We start from the raw sequence: 16,190 nt of genomic DNA, 5'->3' as shown, positions 1-16,190 counted from the left end.
AAATTGGCGGGACCTCTGGTAGGCTTTCTGCGTCGAGCCGCAGAGCGTGTCGGGAAATAGTTTTAAACTGGAGGGCGGTGACGGCCGGGCCGCGGGTTTCTCAGCCGCGGGATTTCAATTGTGTTCTTCAGTTCAGGTAGGCTCAGTCAGAGTGGTTAACACGCATTGTCTTATGCTGATTCCCTCGCGGACAGAAACTGGCTCTGCAAGAGTGAGGGCCGCGAAGCTGGGCGGCCAGGTAAGCGGAAATGTCCCTTCGGGTAGAAGTCGTGGGCGTCGCCCGGGTGAACTCACTTCTGGAGCGGGAGGGAGCTGGGGACGGCCTGAGGTTACTCCGGGCTCTCGCTTAGCTGTCATTTTGGTGGCTCTTTTTGTCTGTTTTTCTTCAGGGTATTTCAGTATAGACATAGTTTTGGAGCCGGACTTGAAGGATTATTCATGAATCCGGAATGGGTGACAGAGTCACCACGGCATTTTATTGGTAAGATGCTTTGTATAGATCCAAGACTGGCTGTAAACTTTGCGTTTTGCCATGTTGTGTGGCACTTATCTTTATAGTACTTGTTTGTGTGACTTGGTTGGCACTGGAGCAGTTGGACTCAGGTTTTGTGGCGATGTAGAAAGTGATTACATTAGGGTTTCTTTTTTCACGGACTAACCAAAAGAGAAATAAGGGTGTTTGTTTGTTTGTTTTTTGGTACTGTGGATTGAACTCGGGTCCTTGCACTTGCGAGGCAGGCGCTGGAACCACTAAGCTAAATCCCCAGCCCAAGAGTGTTTTTTTGTTTGTTTGTTTGTTTGTGTTTTGCTCTTTTGAGACAGGTCCTAGCTATGTAGTCCGCATCTGCCTTGAACCCTGTGTAGCTCAGGCTGGACTCCAACTGGTGGAGATCCTCCTAAGTGTTGGGATTTCAGGCATGAGCCATTACACTTGGCTACAATTCAAGTTTTTTTTTGTTCTGTTCTGACAGTTCAAGCTGCTCTTTTAACTCACTATGTAGCCCAGGCTGGCCTCAAACTGACTGATCCTCCTGCTTCAGCCTCCTGAGTGTTGAGATTACAGGTTTGTGCCACCATGCCTGGCTCACAACTGTATATCGGAACCACTGAGCTAAATCCCTGGCTCACAACTGTGTTTTAATTGTGTATTATGAACAAACTATAAGTGCAAGAGGAATTGAACAGAGAGGTAGCTCTATGGATCTCAGAAAGCTTCCCCTGAGGAGATGAAACCTGCTAAAATGATTAACACGCCTGTCTTTTTTTTTTTTTTTTTTTTTTTTGGGGAGAAATGGTCAACTTTGTTTACACCTCATTAAGAGGAGTTGACCCAGCCTGCAAATTTAAAATGTCAAATTGATACTTAATTTTCTCCTGAAAGGTCTATATTTTTCCAGGAATTGCTGTAGGTTTTAGATTAACACTAGTCTCTTAGGAAAAAATTAATTTTACAAGCAAGGATCACTGAACATACATATCAAAGAACTCATGATGAGGTGAAAGAGTCCAATTTAACTTTGAAGTTGGTTGATTGGACTTGTCTTTGGTATGGGGATTTGAACTCAGGACCTTGCATTTGCGAGGCAAGCAGCAGCACCACTGAGCTAAATCCCTGGCCCTAATCCTTTGTCTTCCTGTCTATACACTGGGGAATGCAAAAACCAATCTAATGGGTTGTTTGAGGATTGAGACAGTATTTGTTAAGAGGTTAGAAGAGTACCTGGAACATGATAAATGTTCAGTAAATCTTAGCAATTATTGTCCCAAATAAACTTGGAAGAAGCAGTCTGTGTAAATGGAATTGGTTAAAATTCCCTTTTAAATAATATTTTTAAAGCTGGAATGCTTTAAAGTAGCTGCAATTTAAATTGTGGCTGAGAACAAAGGGAGGTAGTGGCAGGAAGATGCTGGCATTTGGTGTAAATTACAATCAAGAAGGGATCTTTTCTCAGAATTAAGGTAGAAGCGATAGCTCAGATAAGGACACCATTGCTGCTTTGAACAAAAAGAAGAGTTTTCTAGGAGTCAAAATAAGTGAATCTTTCTATCAAACACAAAGACTTCTCTGATGAGTCCAAGGGTTGCTTTAAAAATAAAGAGGCCACCAAGGAGTGGAGTAAGAAAGACTATGACAGGGATAAAACTTGAGAGCAGCACTTCCAGAGATAGCAGTAGCACCAGGCTTTGGTCAGCTTAATTTACAGTCGGGGCTCCAGCCCCAGCACAGGCCTGGATAGCAGCTTCAGCTTTCTTCCTGTGTCAAACACTCAAAATTCTAGCTCATGCTGCAGCTCCTCTGGCCTTCTGAGTCCTTCTTGATGCAGATATGACAAGAGATTCTTCACCCTCCTAACGAGATATAGAGGAAAAACCCTAGGCCCACCAAAGTGTACAGTGGGAGGCTCACCAGGAATGTGACATATCATGAAGATATTTTACACCTATGGGAAAGCGTAAATGATTGACATGTCTATTGAAAGGATGCGTCCCTATCTATCTAAAAGCTGCACATATTTGGAGTTTGAGAATCTAGATGAAGCTAGGAAGGCACTGAAGCACAAGGAGAACGAATTAGCAGGAGATCACTGTTATCCCTAAGCCTAGGTGAACAACCCCCACCCCAGGTGATTCAGCCCTTCTAGAATCTGCCTCTACTTCCATTGTGGCACATCACCCCCACAGATGAGGAGAGATCATGTTCCCAGGTGCAAGTCCCTCATGCTGCTGGTACTGCTTTCCAGACCACCATGACTGCAGGAGCCTCTCCAGCTCCAGTTCTGACTCCTGATAGGCAGGAGCACTGAAACTCGCAAACCTGTGACTTATGTTCCACCCAGCTCAGTTTTGTCACTTTTCTACCTGAAGAAGCATTGGTGGGAAGGAAATCCCATGTTCAGGTGTGAAAGCAGCTTGAAAGGCAGCAACTGAGACATTTTCTCTGTAGGCTAGGTTCTCTTGACTACAGAAGTATTACTGATTTGAGGTTGTGCCTATAAAAGTGTCTTCCAGTTTCCTGGCTAGAAAATCCATTTCTGGTTCCTGAGAGTGTCTGTTAAATTGCAAAGCCACTACCCAGCAGAAGAATTGAGGATTTATCTTGTTACTTTAAAAGTTTTTGCATAGGTAATATCAATAAAGTGCCATTTGTATTTATTATATTTTTTGGTTTTTTGAGACAGGGTCTCACTATGTAGTTGAGACTGACCTGGAACTCACTATGTAGCCCAGGCTGGTCTCGAACTCCTGCCTCAGCCTCCCAAGTGCTGGGATTACAGGCATGCGCCACCACGCCCAGCTCTAAAGTGCCATTTTTTAGAAGAACAGTTTACTCTTAGATACAGATCTCTCAGTTGTAGTAATAAAAGTGTTGCCAAAGAAGTAGCTTTGAGAATGGGTGCAGGAATATTGAAGGAAAAAAAATCAATAGAATGTGCTTATGACTACATGTTAAAGAATGAAAGTGAGGACTATGTAAATGTATTTAACTTAGAAAATTGATAGGACTTTGAAAATGGACCAACTAGTTTTTGGAAGGATGGGACAAAGGAGTTGAATATAATTTTTTTGAAGGTTTTTCTATTTATTACAAAATTTGTTACACAAATACCACAGCTGACCAGAAGGTCTAAAAACAGCCTAGACCCTTCCAACCCTCTCCTGCCTGTGGTTAAGAGCAGAACCTCAGTCTTCTTTGCACAGAGGGACCCAGCCTTGGAAGCACTGCCTGCCCCTGGGATGGTTCCAAGTCTTGGGGGTCCATCATCAAAGAGGGACCGGATGCATGTGAACTCTCCCTCAAAGCAGCCCTTGGTCACAGCTGCTGTTGGTGGGCAGCAGCTTTACATCTCACAGTTCCCATGTTCCCACCACACAAGTCAAATCAAGGTTGGAAATAAAAGGAAGAAGCTGGGTTTGGTGACAGCCTGTAATCCCAGCATTTGGGAGACCGAGACAGAAAGATCACTGCAAGTCCAAGGCCAGCCTGGGCTGCATAGTAAGTTTAAGGCCATTGAAACCCGGTCAAAACAATAAAAGGAAAAGATGCAGAAGGCTGGAAAAGAGTGGGGGTGGGGGAGCTCATGCTGGATTGGGGAAGGACAGTGGCTTCTGAGATGCTGGTAATTTTTTGACTTGGATGATATTAAACATTATCTTTATATGTATGTTATATGTGTTTTGTGTGCATGATGTATCTTTTTTAATGAAAAAAGCAAAACCAGAAAAACAAGAGGCTAAAATGTTAGATAAAGAGGCTAAGAATGGAGACAAAAAGAAAATTAAAGAGAAGATGAAGTCAGCAGAAGTGGAAGATGATGGAAGATGCTGAGTCTTGGACGGGGTAATACTGGCCTCAATTCCTCCTCTTCTGCCTGGATTCTGGTTCTTCTAGTTACTGGAGCACAACCAGCATTGCCAGTATTGAGAAACTTGCCACCATCAGGGATGCCAGGACATCAGTCGTGGGAACTGCAGTTCCTAATGCAAGCATTTTAGAGAAGTGTCCCAGGGCAAGGAAGGTCAGCAAATGATGTGATAGACCCTCTTGTTACAGATAACAGTGGTGCAGAAGCAGCTAATCACTGATGAGAGCGTCGGATCCCAAGAGTCTGAGCTTCAGGCCATTCACAAGGTTTGGCTTGCCAGCATGGAGCTTTTCATAAAGAAAGGAGAGGGCTGGGAAGCTTGGGAGCATGTTCCCCATGGCTCTGACAGACACCGAGACCAGCCAGCTTTGTAACACCATCAGGAATGGCCTATGATGCCCCAGGCCTCACAGGGTATTGTGCCTGAAAACTGGGCCCCCAGCACGGCAGCAGCAACAAACAAGCTCTCCCAGGACAGCTGCAGCCCCAGGTCTGAATTTAATTTTGAACGTACTCTGTTTGAGGTACCTAAAATGGCAGTAACCAACGAGAAATATAAATTTGGTAGAAAAAGCAATGAAGGGGAAGGAAAGAAAGAATTCCTTTGTGGTGAAGAGAGGAATCTGTGAAATTGTTAGCATGAGTTAAAATTTTAGTGCTTCGAATTCTCTTGTTTTGTTTTAGAAAACAACAACAAAATAGATTTTCTTTCTTTCTTTCTTTCTTTCTTTCTTTCTTTCTTTCTTTCTTTCTTTCTTTCTTTTTGTATTGTAGACTATGGATCCTTATAATGCATCAGAATCAACTCCTAGACAAAGCGCAACCTCAGGTCTTAAAGATTACTTTATAGGAGCCACCCCACTGCAGAGACGATTGGAATCAGTCAGGAAGCAGGTTTCAGTTCTCCCAACCCCATCTCGAAGGAAGATTCCTCAGTGTTCACAATTGCAGGTATGCTTTGTGTTTCTTCAGGTCAGTGAAAAATGAGAATATCTGAAACTTCAGTTTCCATTACTGTTTATGTGTATTTTAACCTCTCAGCTAACAAATTGAGAAAAAGATAAATAATTTTATGCCATCAGACTACATGTTTAGTATCTTGTAATTTTCTTTGATCTGGATCCTCTGCACATTATTTCTTTGTCTTTTATAATAGTTACAGTTTTGAAGAATTCATTTTCCTCCTCTCCCCATTTTATTTATTTTTTTAATCTTTTTTTTATTAGCACATGGTTGCAGTAGATGCATTTCAGTCATTTTGGGGAGTTGGGTACATGTACCTGATACAATTTACTTTTTTTTTTTAATCCCTGTTCCTTTTTCTTCCCCTTTTGTCTTCTACTTTTCCTTTCCCCATTTTCATTCTTCCTGATATTATTAATCTTAGTGCGTGTTTATGGCATACAATGTTTCCATTCATTGAGGTTATTAGATTCTGGTACATGGCATATCTGTATTCTTATTTCTACCCCTGCTCCCCCTTCCTCCCCTGCTCCCAGGAGATCCATGTCCTTGTCTCCTCTCTATCCTCTATTAATCCCTTTGTGCTTTGCTTTACTCAAATAAAAGATAAGGTATTTAAGCCTGTATGTCCAATTTGTTTCACTCAACATTATATTTTCCAGGTGCATCCATTTTCCTACAATTGTCTCAAATTTGTCCTTCTTTACAGTCAAACAGCATTCTATTATATATAGATGACACATTTTCTTTATCCAGTCATCTGCTGATAGGTATACAGGCTGCTTCCAGGATTTAGCTGTTATGAATTTTGCTGCTATAAACATTGGTATTCATTATCACTGTAGTATGTCTTAAGCTCTTTGGGGAAAATACCTGGATATTCTCCTTTGTGTTTCTCTGATGTTTCCTCATTTGAGTTACATATTCTTGGTTAGGAGACTACATAAGTGTTGTGTCCTGTTACCTTCATCATAGCTGTTTTTTCTTGTCATTATTGTATGCATAGAGCTGCTTGGGATAGGAGACAAATTGCTTCTTTGTGACAGTTTCTTAAATTACTAGTGCTGATAATGAAAATGATAATTCTTAACAAGAAAACAAAGTTTGCTTTTATTTTTTCCTGTTTTTTTGAGACAGGGTCTCACTATGTAATTCATGCATGCTGGCTTTGAACTCACTGTGTAGTCCACACTAGCCTTGAACTGGTGGCTGTCCTCTTGCCTCAGCCTCTTAGGTGCTGCCATTATAGGCGTGTACTACCTCGCTCAGCTTAGAAAACAAATTTTTTTCAAAACAAATTTTATATAAATATTAGAATGTCCCAGTTCAGTGCTTCCTCATCCTTATAATAATTTTGCTGTATATTTTGATAATTATAAGAAAAACATGTATAACTGTTTCAGTGAAGGCTCTAGCTAGGACATTTTTTCTCAAGTAGACAACGGTAGTGAAAGCCCAAAAGATAGTTGAAGCTGTATTTTTTTGTAAGTGATTTTGATGGCAGTAATTTAGCACATTTTGGTACTGGGGATCGAACTTAGGACCTTGCACTTGTGAGGCAAGTTTGGTGCTACTGAACTATATCCCTGACTTTCAAGTATCTTTTATTTAATCTATTGAATTAAGCATTGTAGATTTGTTGCCAAATAGTTTTTTGTTTTGTTTTGTGACAGTACTGGGAATTTGAGCCCAGGGCAACATCTCCAGCTCTTTTTATTTTTTTATTTTAAGATAGCATCTTACTAAGTTGGCCAGCCTGGTTTTGAACTTGTGTCCTGTTTTAGCCTCCCAAGTAGCTGGTGTTAGAGGAGTGTGCCACCATGGCCAGTGCTGCCAAACTTTAAATTAGGTACTTCAGAAAGTTAGTACTTTCAAAACCTATAAGTGGAAGTTTCTTAAAGTAGAACGTAAGTGTTTATCAATTGTTTTGAAAACCTATTCTTTTTTTTTTTTTGGTACTGGGGATTGAACTCTGGTCCTTGTACTTGCAAGGCAGGTGGCAGAACCACTGTGCTAAATCCCCAGCCCTGAAAACCTATTCTAGATGGCATTATCCCAAGTACTAGAGTGAAAAAAATAGACAAAATCGCACCTCATTAAGCTCATACTTTAGGGAAGACAGACAATAAAAATCAGACAAATATATATTTTGGGTGGCAGTAAGTGCTGTGAAGAAAAATAAAGCAGGGTCAAGAGATACGGAATGGCAAAGCTGGAATGTGTGCAGGTGCTGCTTACTTCAGATAGGGTGGCCTCTTGGGTGATGTTTATTTAGGCAGAGACCTGAGTGAAGTAAAGGGATATTCTGTATGAATGACCAAGGGAAACGCATTCCAGAAAGGAATGTTTGGCAGATGCAGGGCCTCTTTCAAAGATCTGCAAACAGTTCCACAAACTATTTTGAGATGATCTTTGCAGTATAAAGATAAGGTACTCAGTAATAGATTTGTATCAAATAATTAAAATGCTATAGTCAGTTCTCTAGTGATTCTTTTTCTAATCGTTCTTTTTCTTTCAAAAGTTTTTGTTTTTCTGTTTTTTGCTTTTTGTTGTTTTTTTCTTCATTCATTATCTTTTGTTTCTTGTTTGTTTAGGAAGATGTTGATCCTCAGAAAGTCGCCTTCCTTCTGCATAAACAGTGGACTTTGTATAGCTTAACTCCCCTGTATAAGTTCTCCTATACTAATCTCAAAGAGTATTCAAGACTTCTGAGTGCATTTATTGCTGCTGAAAAGCAAAAAGGACTCGCTGTGGAAGTGGGAGAAGACTTCAACATCAAAGTGATTTTCTCTACTCTCCTAGGAATGAAAGGAACACAGAGGGACCCTGAAGCATTTCTCGTCCAGGTGTTGTATATAAGCAGTACTTGCTTCCTGGAGGAAAAGGACCTGCATTTTCTTGCTTTGGAAATTGTTGTGTTTGGTTTTCTTTTTTTAACTGCTTTTTTAGATTCCCACGTTAGTGATTTTGAACCTATTTTAGGTTTGTTTGACCAAGTTCGAATAATTAGATATGACCATCTTAAAAAATATTGTCCTACATGTGTAGGAAACTGTGTATGTCTGCAAGTGTGTGTGTATGTAAAATCATGTTGATTTTAGGAAACTTAGAAAATATATAAAAGGCAAAGAAAGTTAGAAATCACAGTTAAGCAGGGTGTGGTGCCACAGGCCTGTAATCCCAGCACTCTGGGGGTTGAGGCAGGAGGATCACAGTGAGTTTGAGGCCAGCCTGGACTACGTAGTTAATTCAAGACTAGCCTGAACTACGTAGAGAGACCCTGTCTTTAAAAAAAAAAATCACAGTTAAAATTTGTGTATGCATCTATTTGTTTATCAGAATCTGTGTAGTCATGTAGTCTTGAAATGGGGCTCATGCTGCCCCTACTTTTCATTATGACATTTTTATTTTTATTAGTCACTATTGTAGATAATTACTTATATTTGTAGACATATCTAATTTTATGTTTTTTACTTGGGTTTAATTTTTGGAAGCAGATTTTAGTTTAAAAAAAAGTAACATTTCAGAGTGGAATACATCATACCATGTTACTCTCAGAAATGTAATATTTTGTTTTCCTTCCTGTAAGTAATGTATAAAAGGAATGAGTATCTTTTGCTTTTAAGAAACCAGATTTATTATTTCATAATAAAATCATGAGTTTCTTCTAAGTTAACTAATCTCTTTTTTTCTCTTTCTCTTTTCTTGTGTGTGGTATTGGAACTTGAACCCATGGTCCTGGTAGTTTATATTTTTAAATTTTGAAATAGTTTTGCTAAGATCCCCAGACAGATTGATCTTGAACTTGAAATTTCCTGCCTCAGCTTCCCAAGTAGCTGGGTTTACAAGCATTGCTACTGTGCCTGCCTAAATTAATTAATTTTAATTGTTAATAAGGATATTAAGTTGTCTTTTTTTGATTGTCAAAATGTATTTATTTGTTTTTTGAAGCAAAACTTTTATCAGTACATCTTAGATATACAGAATGATAGCATTCATCATAGGGAATTTGTACCTGTACATGCTGTATCTTGCTTCTTTTTTCCCTTTCCCCCTCTTGGACCCCTCATTTACAAAAGCATTGTTTCCAGTTTTTTCTTTTGTTTTCTTTTTTTCCTTATCTCTTCCTTTCTTCCTCCCCGCTCTCTTGTTCCCCTTCTCATTTGAACATTTTCTTCTCAAGGAAATTAAATTCTCAAGCAATTGAAAAGACTAGATATATATCTCTGTGTAACTCAGGACTCAGCAAACTGGTCTATAGAGCAGATCTGATCCATTCCTTGTTTTTGTAAATAAGGTTTTGTTGGAACATAGCCTCTTTTGTTTGCTTCTGCTTTATCTATGGCTGCTTTGGGGCCACAACAGCAGAATTAAATAGCAGCAAAAGAGACCATATGGCCTGAAAAGCTCAAAATATTTACTCTCTGTCCCCTTACAGAAAAAATTTGCTGACTTTATGGATATGTTATAGTATTGGCAAAGATTTCAGGGTCTTCTAAGGTTAGGTTCCATGATATATAGGAGAAAGGCTAAATTACAGAGAATTAAACTAGCTAAAGATTTGTCTTGAACTGTTCAAGATGAACTATCCAGAGCTGGAATGATGCTAATGAAATCATTAATAATCTCAGTCCTTTTGTTTTGTCTTCTGAAATCCTTACTGCATGACTTCCATCCTAAAAGTCACCTTATGGTCTAATGTGGCTTGTGGAGCTGTAAACATTATATTCAGATTTCAGGCAGGAAGTAGAAGGAGTAGGAAGGACACACTGGGTTCCTGACACAAAGTAGATATTGCTGAGACTCAGCAACTTCTGTTTATATTCTAGTTTGAAGGGAGGCTAGAAAATTCTATGTATGCATGCATGTATATATGTATGTATTTTTGAGACAGCGTCTCACTATCTAGTTTAGCCTTGAACTCGCTGTGTAGCCCAGGCTGGCCTAGAACTCATGGTAGTCCTGCCTCGGCCTCCTGAAAGCTGGGATTACAGGTGTGTGCCACCATGCCTGGCTGAAAAGTTTTCTTTTTTAGCAGTACTTTGCCACTCAAATAAAGGAACTATTCTGTTGCAGAAGGAAAATGCATAGTGAATAGACAAGAGTCTTTGTCAAGTGAGGCAGCTAATGTCAGAGAAATTTTATAACTTGCATGTCATCAGCCAAACAAACATTTGTATGAGGATTAGCAATGATCTGTTCAAGCTGGCTGTGGTGGTACAAGCCTATAATCCCAGCTACTCAAAAGGCTGAGGAGAACTGCAAGTTCAAAGCCAGCTTGGGCAACTTAATGAGCCTCTGTCTTGAAATCAAAACAAAAAGGGGTGGGGATATAGCTTAGTGGTAGAGCATTTGCCTGGCATACACTGAGGCCACAAATCCACTCCCAGTACTGAAAAAAACAAAAAGAAACTACACTTAGTGTTTGTTTTCCAGTACTGGGGATCTAACTCAGGACCTTGCACTTGCCAGGCAGGCCTGGTGCCACTGAGCTAATCCCCGGCCTGCAAGAAATGAACCTTTGAATTACTGGTACCGTGTTCTAATGGTTTTCAAATTAAGTCTCATTTCTTGGCAAGGTTATAGACACGTAGGTCATAAAACTATAACATTTTCTGGGCTTCACAGTATTTGAGAATCTTATGTAATCTAAGGAGAAATACAGTGAAAATACTTTAAATGGTCATCTCTTAAGGGATATGAGAGACAAGATTATGATCTTAACCTTGACTTGGTCACTTTAACAAAAACTTGTATGAATATCTTGAGAATATGTTTGTTATATGGTTTACAAATGCAAAGTGTGAAGGGTTAGTAGCTAGAAATATCAAGATTCCTAAATGATCTGAATGGATTGACACAATGACCAAACTGAAAGAGCTTAAAGAATTTACTGCTTCAATTTAAGTTGAGGGAGATTTAGTTTATTAACAGCAAAAATGAGGGTGTAGAAGTAATTTATATAAAGCTGTCAACTAAAAATCAGAAAATTGTAATCTGAGATTGCACTAAGGTATGTAATCTAGGTCTTGTAATCAGACTTTTTATTTATTTATTGGTACTGGGGATTGAACTCGGGTCCCTGCGTTTGCAAGGCAGGCGGTAGAACCACTGAGCCAAATCCCCGGCCCCAGACTTTTTAAAAATAATTGTGTTCACTAATGAATGACTCCAATGCACTAGGTATTCGGAGGAGTAGGATAGTGAGAGAATATAATAGATGTCTTAGGAAGAAAGGTTGAAGAAATTGGAGATGTTGAACTTGACAGTATGAGTAATAGGGACTCTCAAATATTTGCAGGGTTTTTCCTATAGAAGAAAGGTTATATTTATTTGTTTTACAGGTCCTAAAAGGAGAGAGCAGGACCACTGGTGGCAACCATAGGGCCTAACATGAAAGAACATTTTAAGTTGATGGGAAGAGCTCTTGTAGGAAATGTCTCCATCAGTAGAAGAATTCAAGCATCTTGGGTTTGGCAACTTTTTCTAGTCACTTCTAACATTGAGGTTTTTTTTTTTAATCAGGATATTGCACCTGGTCATGCCATATAGGCGTCTCTTGTCTTGCAATTTAGTTGCACAAAGTTCTTGCCATATTTCATATATCCACTGTATACAAATGCTGGGAGAAATGTCAACTATTGTGATAAACTCTGATAATGATTAGGGAGACTATTTCCTTTGTGGTTATTGGACAAATTAAATGTCAGACTTATTTTTATTGTACTAATTAATTTTGAAAAGATATAATTTAGGAGTAAATGTACTTTTGAACCTAATGAATCTCTTTTACTTTACTTTGTAGATTCTGTCAAAATCTCAGAACAGAGAAGGTAAAGTGTTATGGACTGGTTGGTTCTGCTGTATATTTGGAGATAGTCTTCTGGAGACTGTTTCTGAAGATTTCACCTGTCTACCCTTATTCCTTGCAAATGGAGCAGAGTCTAATACAGCCATAATTGGAACTTGGTTTCAGAAAACCTTTGACTGTTATTTCAGTCCTTTAGCAATCAATGCATTTAATCTTTCCTGGATGGCTGCTATGTGGACTGCATGCAAAATGGACCATTATATGGCTACTACTGAGTTCTTTTGGTCTGTACCCTGTAGCCCTCAGAGTCTGGATATTTCTTATGCAATACATCCAGAGGATGCAAAAGCTTTGTGGGACAGTGTCCACAAAACACCTGGGGAGGTTACCCAGGAAGAAGTTGACCTGTTTATGGACTGCCTTTATTCACATTTCCACAGGCATTTCAAAATTCATTTATCAGCCACAAGACTGATTCGTGTTTCAACACCTGTAGCTTCTGCACATACCAATGGAAAAATAAAGGTTAGTTTAAACAAGCATGGTTAAATGACTTTTCTTATTGTTAGCAGGTTTTCAAAATGTATAGTGCTTTTACTCGTTACACTGTAGAAACACATGTGAATGTATGCCAATTCAAGACAGTGGAGAAACTTTATTGTGTGCTTTTAAGTCTTTAGCCTTCTAGATGCAGCTTTGTAATAGAAGGATACATATCTTGTGCTCTGATGACTTGAATAATAATATGAATTATTATTATGTAGTAAGTTTGAAACTCTCAAAATTTATTTCTTGTTAAATTTTGAGCTGGCCATGATGGCACACTTGTAATAACTACTTTGGAGGCTGAGGCAGGATTGCCATAACTTTGAGGCCAGCCTGGGCTACATAAACAGTTGAACGCCAGGGCTGGGGATTTAGCTCAGTGGTTCCACTGCCTGCCCTACAAGTGCAGGGACCTGAGTTCCATCCCCGGTACCAAAAAAAAAAAAAAAGAGTTGAAGGCCAGCTTAAACTACATATAGTGAGACCTTGTCTCAAAAAACAAAAGAATTTTCTAAATAATTTTGAAAATAACAAGAGAATTTTAGGTCAGATAAGAAAAGTATATATCCAGAAACACAGAATAAGCTGTCATTTTTATAGTTTAGTCTTTTTATTCTTCACTGGGAAAGAGATACTATTTTATTTTCTGTGAAATACTTATTGCAGGTAATAGCAGAAATAGCATTGGTTCCTAAAATATATTCATATACATAGCCACAATACATATTCAGTGAATGTTTCCTATGATCTCATTACTATGTTAGTTGAACACTTAATTCTAAAAATTGAAGTATAGTATACATATTTATGGGACACAATAATGATTTGCTATAGGTATACAGTGTCTAATGATGAAATTATGACAATTCACATTTCCGTCTCTTCAAACATCCTTGCAGTGTGTTGGAACCTGCAGATTCTTCCAGTTATTTTGAAATATATAGTAAAATATTATAGGCCATAGTTACCTTACTGTAATATAGGACATTAGTGCTGACTGCTGATATCTGACTGTATCTTGGTACCCATTATCTTACCTCTGTCCTCCCCATCTTCTCTCGGCTCATCCTAATCTCTAGTGGCCACTATTGTATTGTCTTCCTCTATGAGACGAGCTTAGTTCCCACAAACAAGTGAGACCATGACATAGCTTTGTCTTTCTGTGCCTGAAATAGCTCAGCATGTTCATGATGAGGCCATAATTTGTCTGTCTTGCTATTGGGCCGCTCTGAACACCTGTGGAACATGCATGACTGTCCCATCAGGTGGCATGGGATAGTCCCATTGGGTGGTACAAGCTATGTCTGTATCACCAATAGTTCAATCCAGCAGGAATGTGTTAATCTTTACAGCAACCTGTAGTTAGGTATTTTTATCTACATTTCAAAACAAGAAAACAGGCCAATTTTAAGTAATAGTGTAAGATAGAAGAGGAGTCAAGGATGAAGTTCACTTTTTTGTGTTGTGAGAGCACTCTACCAAACTGGAGGTCATAGTGCAATAGTAGGCTGGGAAATAATTCTGACTAAATCAACATTAAACAATGGTGGGCCGGGGATTTAGCCCAGTGGTTTTGCTGCCTGCCTTGCAAGTGCAAGGGCCCAAGATTGATCCCCAGTACCAAAAAAAAAAAACCCCAAAGCAAAAGACAAAACAATGGAAATGGGCCAGGGATTTAAGCTCAGTGGTGCCGCTGTCTGCCTCAAAATCGCAATGTCCTGAGTTCGATCCCTTGTACCAAACAAAAACAAAACAAAACAAAAAAAATGGAAATAAGTAGAATGGGAAATATAAAAATGAGAATGCATTGCGTATGGTAAGCTTCATGTACTGTCCAGAAATTACACCAATGTAACATTGATCATCTTAATATTAAATTGCTTTGTTATGCTATTCTAATTTTCAATTTCTTCTTCTATTTTTTTTTCCTCCTACAGATTCTGTGTCATAAATACCTTATTGGTGTGTTGGCATATTTGACAGAACTGGCAATTTTTCAAATTGAATGAGGCCTTGTGTGGACTCTATGTCGTGGATTATCTTCCTGTTTTCATTGGTATTTGCCTACTTGCTATGTTGAGAGGGACAGCAAGAGAAACGGGATCCATCTGTGCATCTGCCTCTTCATGGTGCCTTTGAAGTTGCTTGGATGGAAGCCAGGAAGGATCTAGAACACTGCATGTGGTCATGGTGAGCCGCAGCTGTGTGCTTAAGGACCAGTCATGATGATCTGGAGTGCCGTTCTCTAGAAAATGTTGTTAATTTTTGGTCATCTTTTTAAAGAATAAATGTTTACTAAGTTAAAGTTTTAGGTTTCAAATGAGATGTATTTAATATTGGATATTTAAATCTGCTGAGATCTTTAAAACATGTAATCACTTGTAAGTTTTTTAGCTTTGCATTGACAAATGTCTAAAGACATTTTCCTCACGTTGTTTTGCTGTAGAGAACTGGCCATCAAAGTCCCCTAAGAAGGACAATAAGGATGAACAGAGCTGTGTATGGTGAGGCATGACTGCAGTGCCAGCACTCTGGCAGGCTGAGGCAGGAACATCTCAGGTTTGAGCCCAGCAGGGTAACTTAGTGAGACCCTATCTCAAAATAAAAAAGATAAGCCCGACATGCTGGCACATGCCTGTAATCTCAGCACTCAAGGCTGAAGAAGGATTGTTCCATCTGTAGTGAGTTGAAGGCCAGCCTGAGTCACACAGTGAGACCCTGTCTCAAAAAAAACAAAAAAAGATTTTTAAAAGGGCTGAGGATGTAGTTCAGTGAGAAGGCCCTTGGGTTCATTCTGTAGTACCAGAAAAAAAATTAATAGACATCTTTTTAGCCATTAATGTGCTGCTATATTTAATAGGGTTCAATTTTTTTGCAGTGTGGAATTAAATACTTTTAAAATGAAGCAGTGTGTTTCTCAGTGTCTTAATGTCGTCTAATTAGAGTCTTAGAGTTGGGAAGTGTTAGGCTTTTTCAGTAGCTCAGGATACAAACTAACAATTATATAGGATTATTGTACATATTGTAGCATTGGAAGGCATCTGTGAACTTTTAAGGGAAGTTATCTTGCTTACTTTTTATGCTTCTAGTTTAACTGCTTGGTAAATATCTGTAAATTAAATGAATTTTAATCACTCATTTTACGGAAGAAAACTGATCAATCTCTTCTTTTCATTCACTAAGCATAGATTTTGTTTTATTTTAGAAACAGTGCTTTTAAAGATCTTGTTTGAAAGAAACTAATGGATTGTGATTCTAAAATCAAAGATTAACTTCTGGAATGGTATTATTTGAGCTATACTAGAAACAGCAGAGGTACTAAGGAAAGGGTGGGTTATGGAGCCAGACAGTACGTGTATGTATGTGTTGGGAATAAGGATGTAGTGGTGAAGGAGACAGAAAAGGGCCCTGGTCTGTGGAAATTACATTCTAGTGAAAGAAGGCAAAATAGAAATAGTTTAAGATGCGGACAAATGCTGTGAAGAAAATAAGGCGGTGCAACATGA

General features: G+C 38.9%; 1 protein-coding gene and 1 pseudogene across 6 annotated transcripts; one reads left to right on the top strand and one right to left on the bottom strand.

The window, feature by feature from the left end:
* The first annotated feature begins 59 nt into the window (after positions 1-59).
* Positions 60-14,940, top strand: Cenpl (centromere protein L). 6 transcript variants are annotated; one of them, XM_033761993.1, is made up of 7 exons: positions 160-238; positions 390-481; positions 4,553-4,854; positions 5,139-5,315; positions 7,922-8,173; positions 12,133-12,663; positions 14,622-14,940. In XM_033761993.1, the coding sequence occupies exons 4-7, from the start codon at positions 5,142-5,144 to the stop codon at positions 14,691-14,693; spliced, it is 1,029 nt and encodes a 342-aa protein (XP_033617884.1). In that variant the 5' UTR covers positions 160-238; positions 390-481; positions 4,553-4,854; positions 5,139-5,141; the 3' UTR covers positions 14,694-14,940. The 6 variants fall into 6 exon arrangements, with proteins under 6 accessions (XP_033617885.1, XP_010633894.1, XP_010633895.1 ...); XM_033761994.1 differs by lacking the exons at positions 160-238; positions 390-481 and adding an exon at positions 60-136; XM_010635592.2 differs by lacking the exons at positions 160-238; positions 4,553-4,854 and adding an exon at positions 60-136.
* On the bottom strand, positions 4,352-5,005 carry LOC104870182 (annotated as a pseudogene).
* Positions 14,941-16,190: the final 1,250 nt, after the last annotated feature.

The sequence above is a fragment of the Fukomys damarensis genome, unplaced genomic scaffold (assembly GCF_012274545.1).
Source record: "Fukomys damarensis isolate Sample0158 unplaced genomic scaffold, DMR_v1.0_HiC HiC_scaffold_11, whole genome shotgun sequence".
NCBI lineage: Eukaryota > Metazoa > Chordata > Mammalia > Rodentia > Bathyergidae > Fukomys > Fukomys damarensis.
Note: the sequence above shows the minus strand (reverse complement) of the source record. Positions and strands in the feature narration are given on the sequence as shown.